Source organism: Dromaius novaehollandiae, chromosome 12 (genome assembly GCF_036370855.1).
Source record: "Dromaius novaehollandiae isolate bDroNov1 chromosome 12, bDroNov1.hap1, whole genome shotgun sequence".
Classification (NCBI taxonomy): Eukaryota; Metazoa; Chordata; class Aves; order Casuariiformes; family Dromaiidae; genus Dromaius; species Dromaius novaehollandiae.
In genome coordinates this window covers 26,766,359-26,778,731 of record NC_088109.1, presented here as the reverse complement: position 1 = coordinate 26,778,731, position 12,373 = coordinate 26,766,359, and the positions used below count along the sequence as shown (strand labels likewise).

The following is a 12,373-nucleotide window of genomic DNA, read 5'->3' as shown; positions in this document are numbered from 1 at the left end:
CTGTCAAAATGGCATTCACCTTACAGGGATAAAGTTGAAGTTTGGCTTTCTGCTCCAAAAGCCTTATGTAACCTGAAGGCAGCTGCTTGACCTTTCTATGTTTGGTTCTTCATCTGAAACCTAAAGAAGTAATTGTAACTATAAAGTAGGAGCAGTCCAAGGGTAAATGCATAGATGTATTCACCTGCTGTGGTAATGCAAACCTGTAAGTACTTTATATAGCTAAGGAACTCATCAAGGTGAAAAATGTGCACTAAACTTAACTAGTGCTTTTTAAAAAGAGGAGCAAAAAAACCTGTTAAACCGAGGAACCAGTGACATTGCCCCACAGTGAGACTATACTAGCTCTAGGAGCAGCTGCAGAGTCTTGGAAATCTTGTAATACATTCGTCTCAAGCTATAGACCCTGAAATGCGTTGCTTTGTGCCAGTTTAACCTGAGATAGCCAGTCCCTCACCCTGCACTTCATTCGCCCAGCTGTGCTCCTGCTGAATCTGTGGTTTGAGAAGGGAGACGGAGGAGAGCACAGCCGGCAGCTGACTTCCCCCTCGACTTCCAGATCACGTCACGAGTAGGTTGGAGGGTTTAGGGAAATTGTTAGGCAGAAATCTGCAAAACCTGTTATTGTCTTAGTATCTTGTTTTTGTCCTGAAACACTGCACAGCTGGCTTAAAAACTGGGCTGTAGGTCTCTTGCTCTGCCTGTGTCCTCGTTGCTGTTGAAGCGGCGGTTTCTCTTCATCTGGTGCCTCCCGTCTTGCTGGACTGCGTGGTTTGGGCTCCCCTATCCAGAGCCCTGTGCATTAAATCAGTGAATTCCCTGGGGTGTGCCACCGGCCGCTCCTTCCCGGCTCATCAGGTGTAATTGCCTTCGGGCTGTTGCCCTTTTAGGAAAAAATGAGATGCAGAACCAGAACTGAGGTACGGCTCGCATTACACGCTCCGGGCAGGTGTTTCTCCTCTTTTGCCAACCGCACTGTGTAATTTGCTGAGTCTTCCTGTTTTGGTCCTTTCAGTTTGCTCTTTCAGCCATATTCCATTTATTTTCCTGCTCTGAGTAACTTCGTTAGGGTTGTGGCTAGATGAGGGGCAACCGTATAACTTCTGTCCCTTGTTTTTCCTTTGGGCTTCACTGGAATTCCAAGAAATCTCTTTTTGTATGGATTTTGGAGGAGTAGAGGGAGTTCTGTCCTGAAAACTGCAGGTATCCTTTCCGTTAAAGATAGTATTGGTTTTGGCCTTTAAGTCTTTTTCTCGGTGTTTTGCCACATCACTTTGTTTGTGTTTAATTATTTCTTATGTCTTTCTTCCATTCTTGCCTCAATTTTCCATTGTGACATTTTAAAAATTGTTCCATCGTAGCATAATAGCTATATATACCCGTTTCTCTAGGTGTACGTAGTCATACCACTGCCCAGTTGTTCTTTTGAGTCAAATTATTTATTCCATTACTATCTTCCTCTTTGAATGTTCTCCAAACCGCAACCGCCTAGAATTTTACGCCCGTTCTGTTTTTTCCCAAGTTCCTCTTTCTGACAAGATTACTTGTGAACACCCAGCGCTTCTCCTTATTTGCTCTGCTGCTTGTTGCTGCTGAACGATGATATTTTTGAAATGTCTTAATCCTTCTGTGGACTTAAACTGCTTGCTAGGATTCCCAGTTCCCGTAGTATGTTATTTTCCAATATGTGACTATTGCCTGTCCAGTCCTTTTTGCTAACCTCTTTGCCTTGATACAAATCCTTTTTGAGATGAATTTCTCAGAATAATCTGGGCTTTCTCAAGGCAAGCTGGGCTCCTAATAAAAAAAATCCTTCCTTTGAGGCAACTAAAAACCCCATGTTTTTTGTCAAACGGGAGAAATTGTAAGCATCTACATAAGATCTCTCCTAACTGTAGACTACAACTCCACGATGAGACATTAATCTGAGCTTTTCATGTAATAAAACAAATGTGAGAGTTCTTTAGATAATTGCACTTGAACATTACTGTTAAGAATTTGAAATTTTCAAATACTGAACAAATAAATATTGAAATAATCTGCAAAAAGGCAGAATCTTTTGTATTTTCTTTTATTGAAAATACATTTTTTCTGATCCCCGTTTCTACAGTTCTGTACAGTTTGTGTCTGTAACAAGTATTCCTGCTTCAAATGTCAGTCCTGAGCTGTTTCAATGGTGGTTTGAGCTTGTTTTACTTGCAAAAAATTGTATTTTTGAGGGGAGTTCATTTAGAGTCAACATTTACTTGAATACAGTTTAAAAAAATCTAATGGGCCAAGGTCTTTTTTGACTTCTAATCCTGGTCTTAAATACTTGACAAATTGCTGAAATTTTCATGTTATGTAGTGTTTGAGGGAAATGTTTATAAAGAAAGAATGGAAGGCAACTGTTTTTCCTTGTAGATGTTCCTGCTGTCTGGAGCAAAACAGTACCAGCAATCCTTGATTTTATTTCTGTCCTCCCTCCAAATTCTCTCTTATATGTATATGTAGCATTCACGCTAGTTAAATGGCTCTGCAATGGAGGTGTTACATTTGTAAAAACATAAGGCGGTGGCTAAGGTTTTGTCTGTTCTTCAGCAGTGCAGGAAAACGGAGAAACTTCAATCAGACCAGTACAGCAGTTTTCCAAAATTCAGAAGAAAAACGGAGTTTCTGGCATAAAATGAGAAATGGCTTACATTGATCAGTGAAGGCTCTGATTGACAAAGGGGGAAATGTGAGTAGTTGTCGTGCCCTTAGGTCTCGAAGCCGGTCCGGGGGCTCTGGGACGTGGACTGTGCGGTGTGAAGGCTGGGGATCGGACTGGGTCAGAAGCATCTGCTGGCCGACAGGATCTTACAGAGCCGTAGGACACCTCTGCGAAGACCTGCCTGGCAGGATCTGTTAGCGGTACCTCGCAGGTTAACACTGCTTGGCACACCGTGCCTAATTCTCTGCTCATCCTGGTGCAGAAATGTAGTTTCTTCTATGTCAAGACCTTTTTCAAAAATACCTTCATTCATCTTCCCTATATCGCTTTTTTCCTAATTTCTTCGTATTTGCTGTCATCACTTCCTTCATATTCTGGCATCCTACTTTAGTGTTTCTAGTTAACATTTTCTTTCTCTCCGCTGTCTTCCTGGAGATGGGAATCTGAGATGTGTAATAGTCAACATCTCCCCGTTGTGCAGTGTTTTGTAGTACTCCACTGAGCGCCAGTGTGTTCTGAAGCTCGCTTCGTTTTTATTCTGCAATAAAATGTAAGAAGTATGGGTAAGAGCCCTGAAATATAAAGTGCTTTAAAAAGAATAGATATGGTTTGGAGAAGAATGGTTCAAGTTATCCCATGCTTCTGTGCCCTGCACTGAAGGGAGGATTATCTCTGGTAAGATAGTGCTTCATACTGACCACTTCATTCTTTCAGCTTTGCTGCGACTGTCCAGAAGAGTTTGATTATGGTGGTTTTCCTTATATTTAAGGCTTTTCCTTTTGGAGGCTTTAACTGATTGCCAGATCCAGTTTTCATGGATGATCAAAGGTTTAGTTATGATCTTGGCTTCATCTCAGAGCTCAAATTACTATTAAAACCCTTATGCAAATTTTAAAGCATTAAGGTACTAGCTACTTCTGTAGTTCATTTCTAGATCGTTCCTGAAAATTCAGCCTTCAGAAAGGTTACCGAAGTGTTGTAGATCCTGGTTAGTTGTTGGTGAGTCATGTTTTTGTTTGCCTACAGATAAGTATTCCTTTACAAAAGAAGTACTACAGCGTTTATTTTGGCCTTGCCAGAGTAGCAAGGGTCAGATCATCCCCATCACGCAGCAGCGTTGCTGGTGTAGCCGAGGCAGCAGCAGCTTTTCGCCCTCCTGGCAGAAGGAGAAATTACGCACGATCGCAGCTCGGCCAAGGCGGCAGAGGCGCTTACACAAGCCTCGTTGTCCGACGAGCTGGAGGGTGGTTGTTTCAGAGTGCTCACAGCTCCTATGTCATGGTAGGTGAGCCCCAGGTAAACAAGAGCAAAGCTGCTTGACCTGTGCCCAGTATATTTGAATGAATAAATAGGAGAAAATAAACTTGCGCAGACCGGTCTGTCCTTGCAGGCTGCAGCCGGGAAGCTAGCTGTGCTTTTGGCACATACTGGTGGCCACGAATCCTAAGAGAAAACATTCTGTCACAAAACTTTGTGATTAATCCTATGAGATTCCATTTTGACTTCAACTATATTTGTGTTCCTCCAGGTATTTGAGAGTTCAAAATAGTCTAGCTTCCAGGCCAGTTACATTTAAATGAAAAAGGTAGAAGTTGGAACCATCCTCACTTTGTTGTTTGTGCTGTCTATGTACGTCTTCTTCCCCTTTCCAGGATTCGCATCTCACATCCAGTTTCTTTTGCAGTTTTGCTCAGCGGAGGGACCCCTGTGTGTCAGCCATGCTTAAGGCCAACTGATGGAGGCAAGTACTAGTTTATATATTCACACTTATCTAATACTGGTTTTGGCAGTTTCTCCTTTTGAACTGTTTTGTTTCTCAGTGCTGCTGTGAATTAATTGCAAAATGGAGGACTATATGAACACGTTCTGGGATGTAATAGTATTGGAGCATCTTCTGCTCAGTGTGACTGTGTGGAATTATTAATTTTGTCTCTGATGTACTGTCTCCTCATAGGAATCAGAAATGTGCGTTCCTGAGCTTTATGCTATAAGGCATTCTGCTTGATTTCCTCTCAAACAGAGAATGTAAAGGTTGTTATAAATGGAAAAACAAGCACAAAACTTGAATACTAATGCAAATAAATGTGCTAATTAGTTTTGCTGATTCATAGTTCTTATTTCTGTGTAAGGTTTTTTCCCTTAAAGTAGATACTAGGACAAATGAATAGTTTTAAGGAATTTCATACCAGAAATACAATCTGAAAAGCTCCTTTTCAGGCCCACAACAGATTTATCAAATGGAAATATGAAAGGACAGATGTTCACAAAGCTCTTGTAGGAGTCTTTTAAAGATGCAAATCAGTGTAACTTCAGAAATCAGTCACAAAAAACATGGGGATAATGACTTGTTTGTGAATTAACTGTAGCCTGATTTGTATCAGGCTGGTTTATAAATAAGAAGAGGGCTAATTGAAGCAGATTAATGGTTTCCACCAAAATAATACATGGAAGTCTAGCTAGACTGAAGTGATGTTCTTTGAGATCATCACTATTACCAGTGATAATCTGGATAGAAAAATACAGTTCAGAAAAATAAATACCAAAGGAATTGCTAAAATAAAGGCAGTCATAGGTCAGTTGTCAAGTTGTCTTTTATACACCAAATAATTCTGGGACTTTTGCTGTTTAACCAGTGAGACTTTTTCCCTGAACCATATTGTGGAGACCTATACTTCAGCTTTCTGGAAAGACTCTTACATTAGAAAAAGTAAAAGCAATATTAAAAATAAGAGAGCTTGAAAGTCCAAGGAAGGTACTAGCTATAAAGTCACTAACGTAATTTAAGGAAGTATGTTAAGTATATAAAAATAAAAGGTTGGCTGCTAAATATTTCTGGTTCTGCCACAGAACTTCTGCATGAATATGGGTAAATAACTTCATTTTTCTGGGCTGCAGTTATTACTTTGCTTTTAATGGGTTATTCATTAAACTGGCCAATACATTGAGACTCAATGCTTATAATATGTTTCCAAAGTACTCATATATGGAGGAATACACAAATACACATATTCCAGCATTTTACTTTCTATAAGTAGTGAATTTCATCTCGCCTCTGGCTGATAGCTAAGACACTTGGAAAAATGGGAGAGTGAGGCAGTTTTCTTGATATTTTTTGGATGCCAATTTGGACAGTGTTTTGGAATATCTGCTTCATCCGTTGTCAGGCTTCAGGTGCACGAAATTGAGCTCTCTGATTGTAACCTCAATGCATTATGCTTCTGCAGCTGTTTTAGGACAGAAATGAATGCGCTTGCATCCCAAACATATATGTTGCATTTTAAATAAAGTGGGTTTTTAAAGCTCAGGCCACCTTCTGCCAAGATTGAGGTGGACCTCTGTGATCTGGGTTCTATATTTATAGAAGCCTAATCAAAACTTTCTCCTGCAAGAAAACAAAGATCAGCTTCCGAGCATGTGATCTCATGGTGCAGATGTGAAACTCTTCCAGATACTGTGTCCTTCCTTCCTCTTTCCTTTGCTGCACTTCTCCAACAGTGTGTTGCTATGTAAGTGCTCAGCTGCAAGGTAGTTTAACCAGCTCCTGTCGGAGCCCAGACTGGTATGAGAGGTGAGGTTGAGATCTGGGGAAAAACTATGTGATTTCTCTCCATTAGAGGTTGAGCTACAGACACATGATGCTGCTACCACTCCCCTCTCAGGTCTGTCACTTAATCTACTTTTTAAAAGGTGTTCTTTATTTTCTCTGAGAATTGTGGACAAGATTATGCCTATTGAAACTTTTGCGCTTGCCTATTCTTGCTTGAAGACAGATTATCACATCTCATTGCCAGTGCCATCAGTAGATGCTGGAAGTAATTAGCCATTTCTTACTATTTGGAAAAGCATAACTGATCTGGAAATGTTCTGTTTTCTTGCATATATGACATACTGTGAAGTTAGGCATCCCACAGGAAAATCAGGTAGGTAGAGCAGACATCACATTTGAAGCACAAGATCAAATCTTTGATAAGAAACAAAATTAATTCTGCCAAAGAGTAATGTGGTATGCCTTAACTGATCGATAGAAGTTTAACGTCGTGTTCTCTTAGAGATTGTTATGGGCTCGGTTCTTAAAACTGTTTTTTCCTTGCTTCCCCTTTTTAGGCCAGCATTTTTACCTTTCTTGCTTCCCTATATACTTTGCGCTGGGCTTCTTTCCCTAGGCAGTAAATGAGTTGTCCCATGCAAGCTTTGGCCTCTGCATACAGCCTGGATGCAACTAATACCATGATTGAAGGATGCTTGGAAAACTGATGTATTTTGTGTTGTTAATGGCATGTTTTGCGCATTGGATTTTTTAACCCACTACTTTCTGCATGGATGTATAATAATGGCTCTTTTGTTTAACATTAGATAAGCATGAGATCACCGTGACACAGCTGCATGTGTAGTCACTGTTGAAGCAATTGCACACCTAATTGGCTGACAATCTTGGCATTTTTAAAACAAACACAAGCCTTTTAAAAGCAGGGGACCTATTTATATATGAATAGTCAAATAGACCTGTTGGGTGTCATCAATGGAGCCCTCTGGCAGTGAACAGATGTGTGATGACCCTGATCCTGGAGGCAAATCCCAAGATCAAGAGACCAAAAAGCAGCATGAATCAGAGCAAAAATTATCCAAAATAACGCATAATGCTTTGGAGAACATTAATGTGATTGGTCAAGGCTTGAAGCACCTCTTCCAGCACCAGCGCAGGAGATCCTCAGTCTCTCCCCATGATGTTCAGCAAGCTCAGGCTGATCTGGAGTCTGAAATGGATGTGGAAAGCCAAAGCGCCTGTGCTGAAATTGATGGTGTCTCCACCCACCCCACAGCTCTGAATCGAGTGCTTCAGCAGATCAGGGTGCCGCCCAAAATGAAGAGAGGCACGAGCCTGCACAGCAGGCGGGGCAAGATGGACCCTCCGAAAGGAAGCCCGCAGATCAACAGGAGGTCTGCCCAAGACGTTCAGTCGGGCCGGCCCAGGTCGTCGTCTACTACTGATGCTCCCACCAGCCTGTCGGTGATGGAGATAGCTGCTTCTGTCTGTGTAGGTGGAGAGGATGCCTCAGCAGCAGCAGTAAGTTACTTAGATTTACCTTTGGTCTTTATCACCTACTTGTATGTTTTCTTAAGCCTTGTGAATCTTGTTTCTAAAAGCAAGTTTCTTTCAGCAAACACTTATGCTATTGTGTTCAAAAGCTTCTTCAGGGGTGAAGCAAAGAGCTTAAAAAGGTGCCAGCATTAGCTGTTTTCTGACATGGCAGGTGGTTTATTTTGTATGTGTTCGATCACCGAAATGAGTGTTAGTCTGGAAGTGCGTTAGGCTGGTAGGATGGTGCACGACAGGCAAACAAGGAGTGAGGGAGAGAGCAGCAGCTGGAGCAGCCCTTGCTAGCAACTGCTGCAACAACACCTTGTATTTACTTAGATGGCTTTTTTCCCCTCTCATTTTATTGTGTATTTTATAAAAATGAGGACTTCTAGTTTGAGTGAATGGAGTTGTGGATATTTTAGGCTGTTGAGCAGCGACGATAACACTGAATCTAGCATGAGACTGAACTACAGTGCTTGGTTGACTGAATCTGATTTAGGTCAGCAAGGCTGCGGTTTGGATCTGGAATTACTGCTGTTTCTTTGAGTTTGTCTAGCCTGTGTGGAAAAAGCAGTCACTGAAATGACAGTCTGTGCTTCAGCATGTCACTGTACGCTCTTGCAAAGCTCGGCACGTTGGTTCCTTGGTGGTCCCCAAGAAGCAGTGTTTGTCTTACCTCTTTTCTTTCCCAGATCAATTTAGCTGAAGTGCTCCTTCTGAAAAACTAGCTTTCTGACTTCCCTCAAGTTATAACCAGTTTTTGCTAAAAAGCTTTGCAGGCTTGCATTTATCCCCCCTTTGCATTGGGGGATAAACTCTTTGATAAAGATAGGAAGCATTGTGAAACCGAGTTCTATTTTTGATGCTCTTTAATTAAAGAATGAAGTGCTAAACAAAGCAGATGCAGAATCGATTCAGTGTGACAATGTTGCACTCTGTAATTCTGGAAAATATCTCTTGTCCATAGCGAGGACCAGCTAATACATGAGAGGGTCGTGAGCTGGGGATGAGTTCACTGCTGAAAAATTCACCGGCATTTTTTGGCTGCATCATCACTTGTGATTCTTTGTGCTTTTTTTAACAGAGCTGAATCTTGAAAGCCATATTAAACAAGATTTTCAAATACTGAAAATCAGTGTAACAAATGATACCTGTTCTGCTTTCATAACTGGGAAACTTACCTCGAATGTTAGTGTTTCATTCTGTGCTTTTGCTTGTACACTTTGGTCACTGTGTATTCAGGTACTAGGCTGCACCATTACTGAATATGGAATTTGCTGGTCTGGAGAGGGGATTTCACGTTAAGTACAGTATTGAGTCCACTTGTACCTGTAGACTTAGAGTTAGAACCTGAGTATCACAGAGGTTATTAGTCACCTGACGTTGATTCCTTTGGAGAATGTGTTTAAGTTTTTTCTGAAGTTCAGATTTTGTGTCTGAAAAAACTTAAAATGTTGATGGAAATAAGGACTTTTGACCAAGCAGTCTTTGGTTTATGTGAGTGCACTCTGTGCCCTGCGGTGATATGCTGCTAAAGCAGGCTGTCAGCTAGTTTTGTCCTGCAGCACATTCATGTGCCTTTCAGTTAAGGTAAACTTGATGAGCTGCAACTGACTCTTTCGGAAAGAGTTTCCCTTGTGTAGCCCACCTACTCGAGCCAGATTTTTTTCTTTACTTCTGATTTGTACTACTAAATCTGGATGCTAAAAACATCCAGTGTGTTAAGGGCGTCGGAGACTGAACTTCTCAGCTAAGACACCCCAGACTTCTATCAGGCTACTCTTTAAATTAGGTGAAGATGTGAGAATGGAGTTCATTTGTTGCCTGGTCTTTAGCTTCTCCCTGGAGACCGCTGGTGTTGGTGTCCACTGCCAGCTGGTGTGTCAGTTGCTGGTAGCTTGGAGTGGCGGTGGTTGCATTTATCTGGTTATCAAAACTGATGCTGTGATCAATATTCCGAGATCGCGTATGAAGAAGTGTTTCGGCTGGCTGCCTCCTCCCTCCCAAAAGGAAAGGGTGCAGACTGTTCACGTTAGGATGTACCTTGTGTCTTAGCTGTCACGTGGAAAGGCTGACCTTTCGGCTGGACAGCCTGGGGTCTGAGCGGGAGTCTTAAAGGGACTGAGAAACGATCCTGCTAGTGTTTTATACTACTAAGGTGGTCGTGTTTCTAAAGCTTAAATAGATTTTTGTTGTGCAAGTTTGTTCTTTGTCATATATTACCTTCCATTTCTTTGGATGACAACAGATTAAATATGAGTAAGATCTCTCTAGGCTTCTGTAGGTTGTCCCAGCTCGCCTGCGCGGCAAGGTTGTTCCCTTGTTGCAGGTTGTTTTTCTCCCCCTTGCAGTCCACTTTGAAATATTTCAAATGAGAACTGCCACCACTTTTTTAGTATTTTACAGTTTGATATATTCTGCTTTCAATGCATTTCCCTGATATTCATCCAGAAATTAGCATATCTTGCAGTTATAGCTAGTAATTACAAAGTATTAGCATTAATTACAGTTCCATTGTAAGGAATGAGATCTATCAATTGAATGAAGATCCCTCTGGGAGGAGCGCTGAAAGTCTGCCTGGAGCTGTGTCTGAGGTCTTCATTTCCTGCCAGCAGTTAATAGAAATATTCATAAAGTAGATGTGACAAATGTCTTCTCCTAGGTTGGGTTAACTTTGCAGTTGAAGCATATCAAAAAGAAGCCTCTTACTAGCTTCATGTTTGTTTACTTACTGGCTGTCTTTTCATTGTGAGGGGACTCATGGTCTTTGTTTCAGGTGAATTTTGGGGGAAGTTAAGTTTTCGGAGTTTGTACCCAAAACTAGCAACTTGAGTTTATGAAGCATGACAGCCTGTCTTTCGTTTGGCAATGTAAAACTGTAGTTCCTTTATTTCATGCATGAGCAGGGAGATTCATTGGTCTTGAGAATATTAGGCAGACATCTGGGAAAAGACCCGAGGAAGAAGGCTGCCTTTCTCCCGACTGCATCAACTGGTCTAATAAAATACGTTGCCTTCACCTCGCTGACTTGGATTGCTTGGCAGGAATGACTGGAGAAATGTGGGGTTTTCTGGTTTTTTTTTCCCCCCCTCGATGCTAACTGTATTCTGCTGTAGCATCTGCTATGTGTAAAAACAAATTTAAGAGCCTGTTGTTGGTAGATCTGACCTTTGATTACTGAGAAGCAGCAACTGTGACTGCGCTTTCTATTGAGAAGCCGGCTGTAATGATGAGTAGTGCTCTCTATGCAAGGTGGCTTTCTGCCGCTTAACCAAGCGGTAGCCTTAACGAAAAGGTGGATGTGAGACTTGTTCCTGTTGCTTTCCTTGCCACGTCCTCGGCTGGTGTGGCCTGCGCCCTGGGAGGGGGTGCTGAGGCTTCCTCCCTGCGCCCTTGAGAGGCAAGGGGCAGCCTGGCATCCGATCAAGGGCTTCACGCAGGGAAAGCAGAGCACATGCTGCAAGTAGAACTGACAGTGACCCTGGAAAAATACCTGCATGTCATATTGCTGCCTGAAAGCTGTTGTTCCACACGCCTTGAACTGTATGTGACAGTAGTATTGTTATAGCACTCTTGATTGGATCAAAATATGTGTAAGAGTAGACAAAGCCATATTATAAGGAACCTGTATCTAGAATTATTTTCCTCTTTTTAGTGAGTCTGCTTCTCCCTTCCCGACCCTTAAGCAGCATTTTGTAATCCTTTTATGAATTTCTCCAAAACAGCATGATAAGTCCTGTTTTTCTAAATTAAGAAAGTGGCTTAGGCATTTTAGACGTTAGATGCTCTTCTCTTATAAGCTGGGTTTGTAGCTTGTAGTTTGTTTCAAGTTGTCCAGTCTTCCCCACTTTAACACTGTGTTTTCAAGTAGCTGTGACTTTGCAGAATTCTGACAATTTGGGCTGGTATTTTCTGGACTGCATGCATGTTTTTTAATTCAAGACAGAACAGATTTTTTTTCCTAGAATGGGATTAGGAAAATTTTTTTTTTCGTTGCTCAAGAATCTTTAGAAAATGCCCGGTTTTTGAAGTTGTGGTATGAACTTTATCAGGAGGATGATGGTCTCTGCTGGCGGTATTTGGGATACCGGCTGGGCGCAGGTCCCCTTCTGCCTCGGCTCGCGGTGGAGCCCCGGCCGTTCTGCCGCGTGGAGCCGGCTCCCGGGAGGAACCGAGCAGGGCTGGTGCCCGGGGGCCGGGCAGGGGCCCTGCGGCGCAGAGCAAAGCTGTCCCCTGCTCCGGGCCCTGCCTGCTGCCAGGTGGCAGCTGCAGAAGAAATGCGTTGGCTCACAGTATTGGGGATAGGCAGGACAGGGTCTAGGGCAGAGCGCGCTGGGAAGCTGCTTACTGTCACTTGGTGCCTGCATTACGTCTGGATGCTGTGCAGATGGAGGGAGCCTGTCTGTGATGGGAGATGAACTGCCCCATTAGAACAGCTCCTGCTTCTTCATTGCAGGGTCATGTATTAGATATTACGCATTTGAATGTGTTTTAACTGTTAGTTTTGTGTTCTCTTCCTTAGGCTTGAGAGCCTATTTTAAAGCTACCGCATACATAGTGGGTATGTTTTCTTCATCTGTCCAGAATAACCATTTGCTTGA

At 42.3% G+C, this 12,373-nt stretch overlaps 1 protein-coding gene across 17 annotated transcripts in view; it reads left to right on the top strand.

The window, feature by feature from the left end:
- TMCC1 (transmembrane and coiled-coil domain family 1) overlaps positions 1-12,373 on the top strand; it is a 117,853-nt gene that overhangs the window by 14,501 nt on the left and 90,979 nt on the right. For 4 of the 17 annotated variants that reach the window (XM_064519259.1, XM_064519261.1, XM_026099637.2 and 1 more), the window contains 2 exons: positions 4,377-4,433; positions 7,046-7,757. In XM_064519259.1, coding sequence (XP_064375329.1) covers positions 7,212-7,757 — 546 coding nt within the window. In that variant the 5' untranslated portion in view covers positions 4,377-4,433; positions 7,046-7,211. Of the gene's footprint in view, positions 1-2,580; positions 2,720-4,376; positions 4,434-6,592; positions 6,613-7,045; positions 7,758-12,373 lie in introns of all 17 variants that reach the window. The other 13 variants (XM_064519269.1, XM_026099638.2, XM_064519268.1 and 10 more) reach the window with 9 other exon arrangements.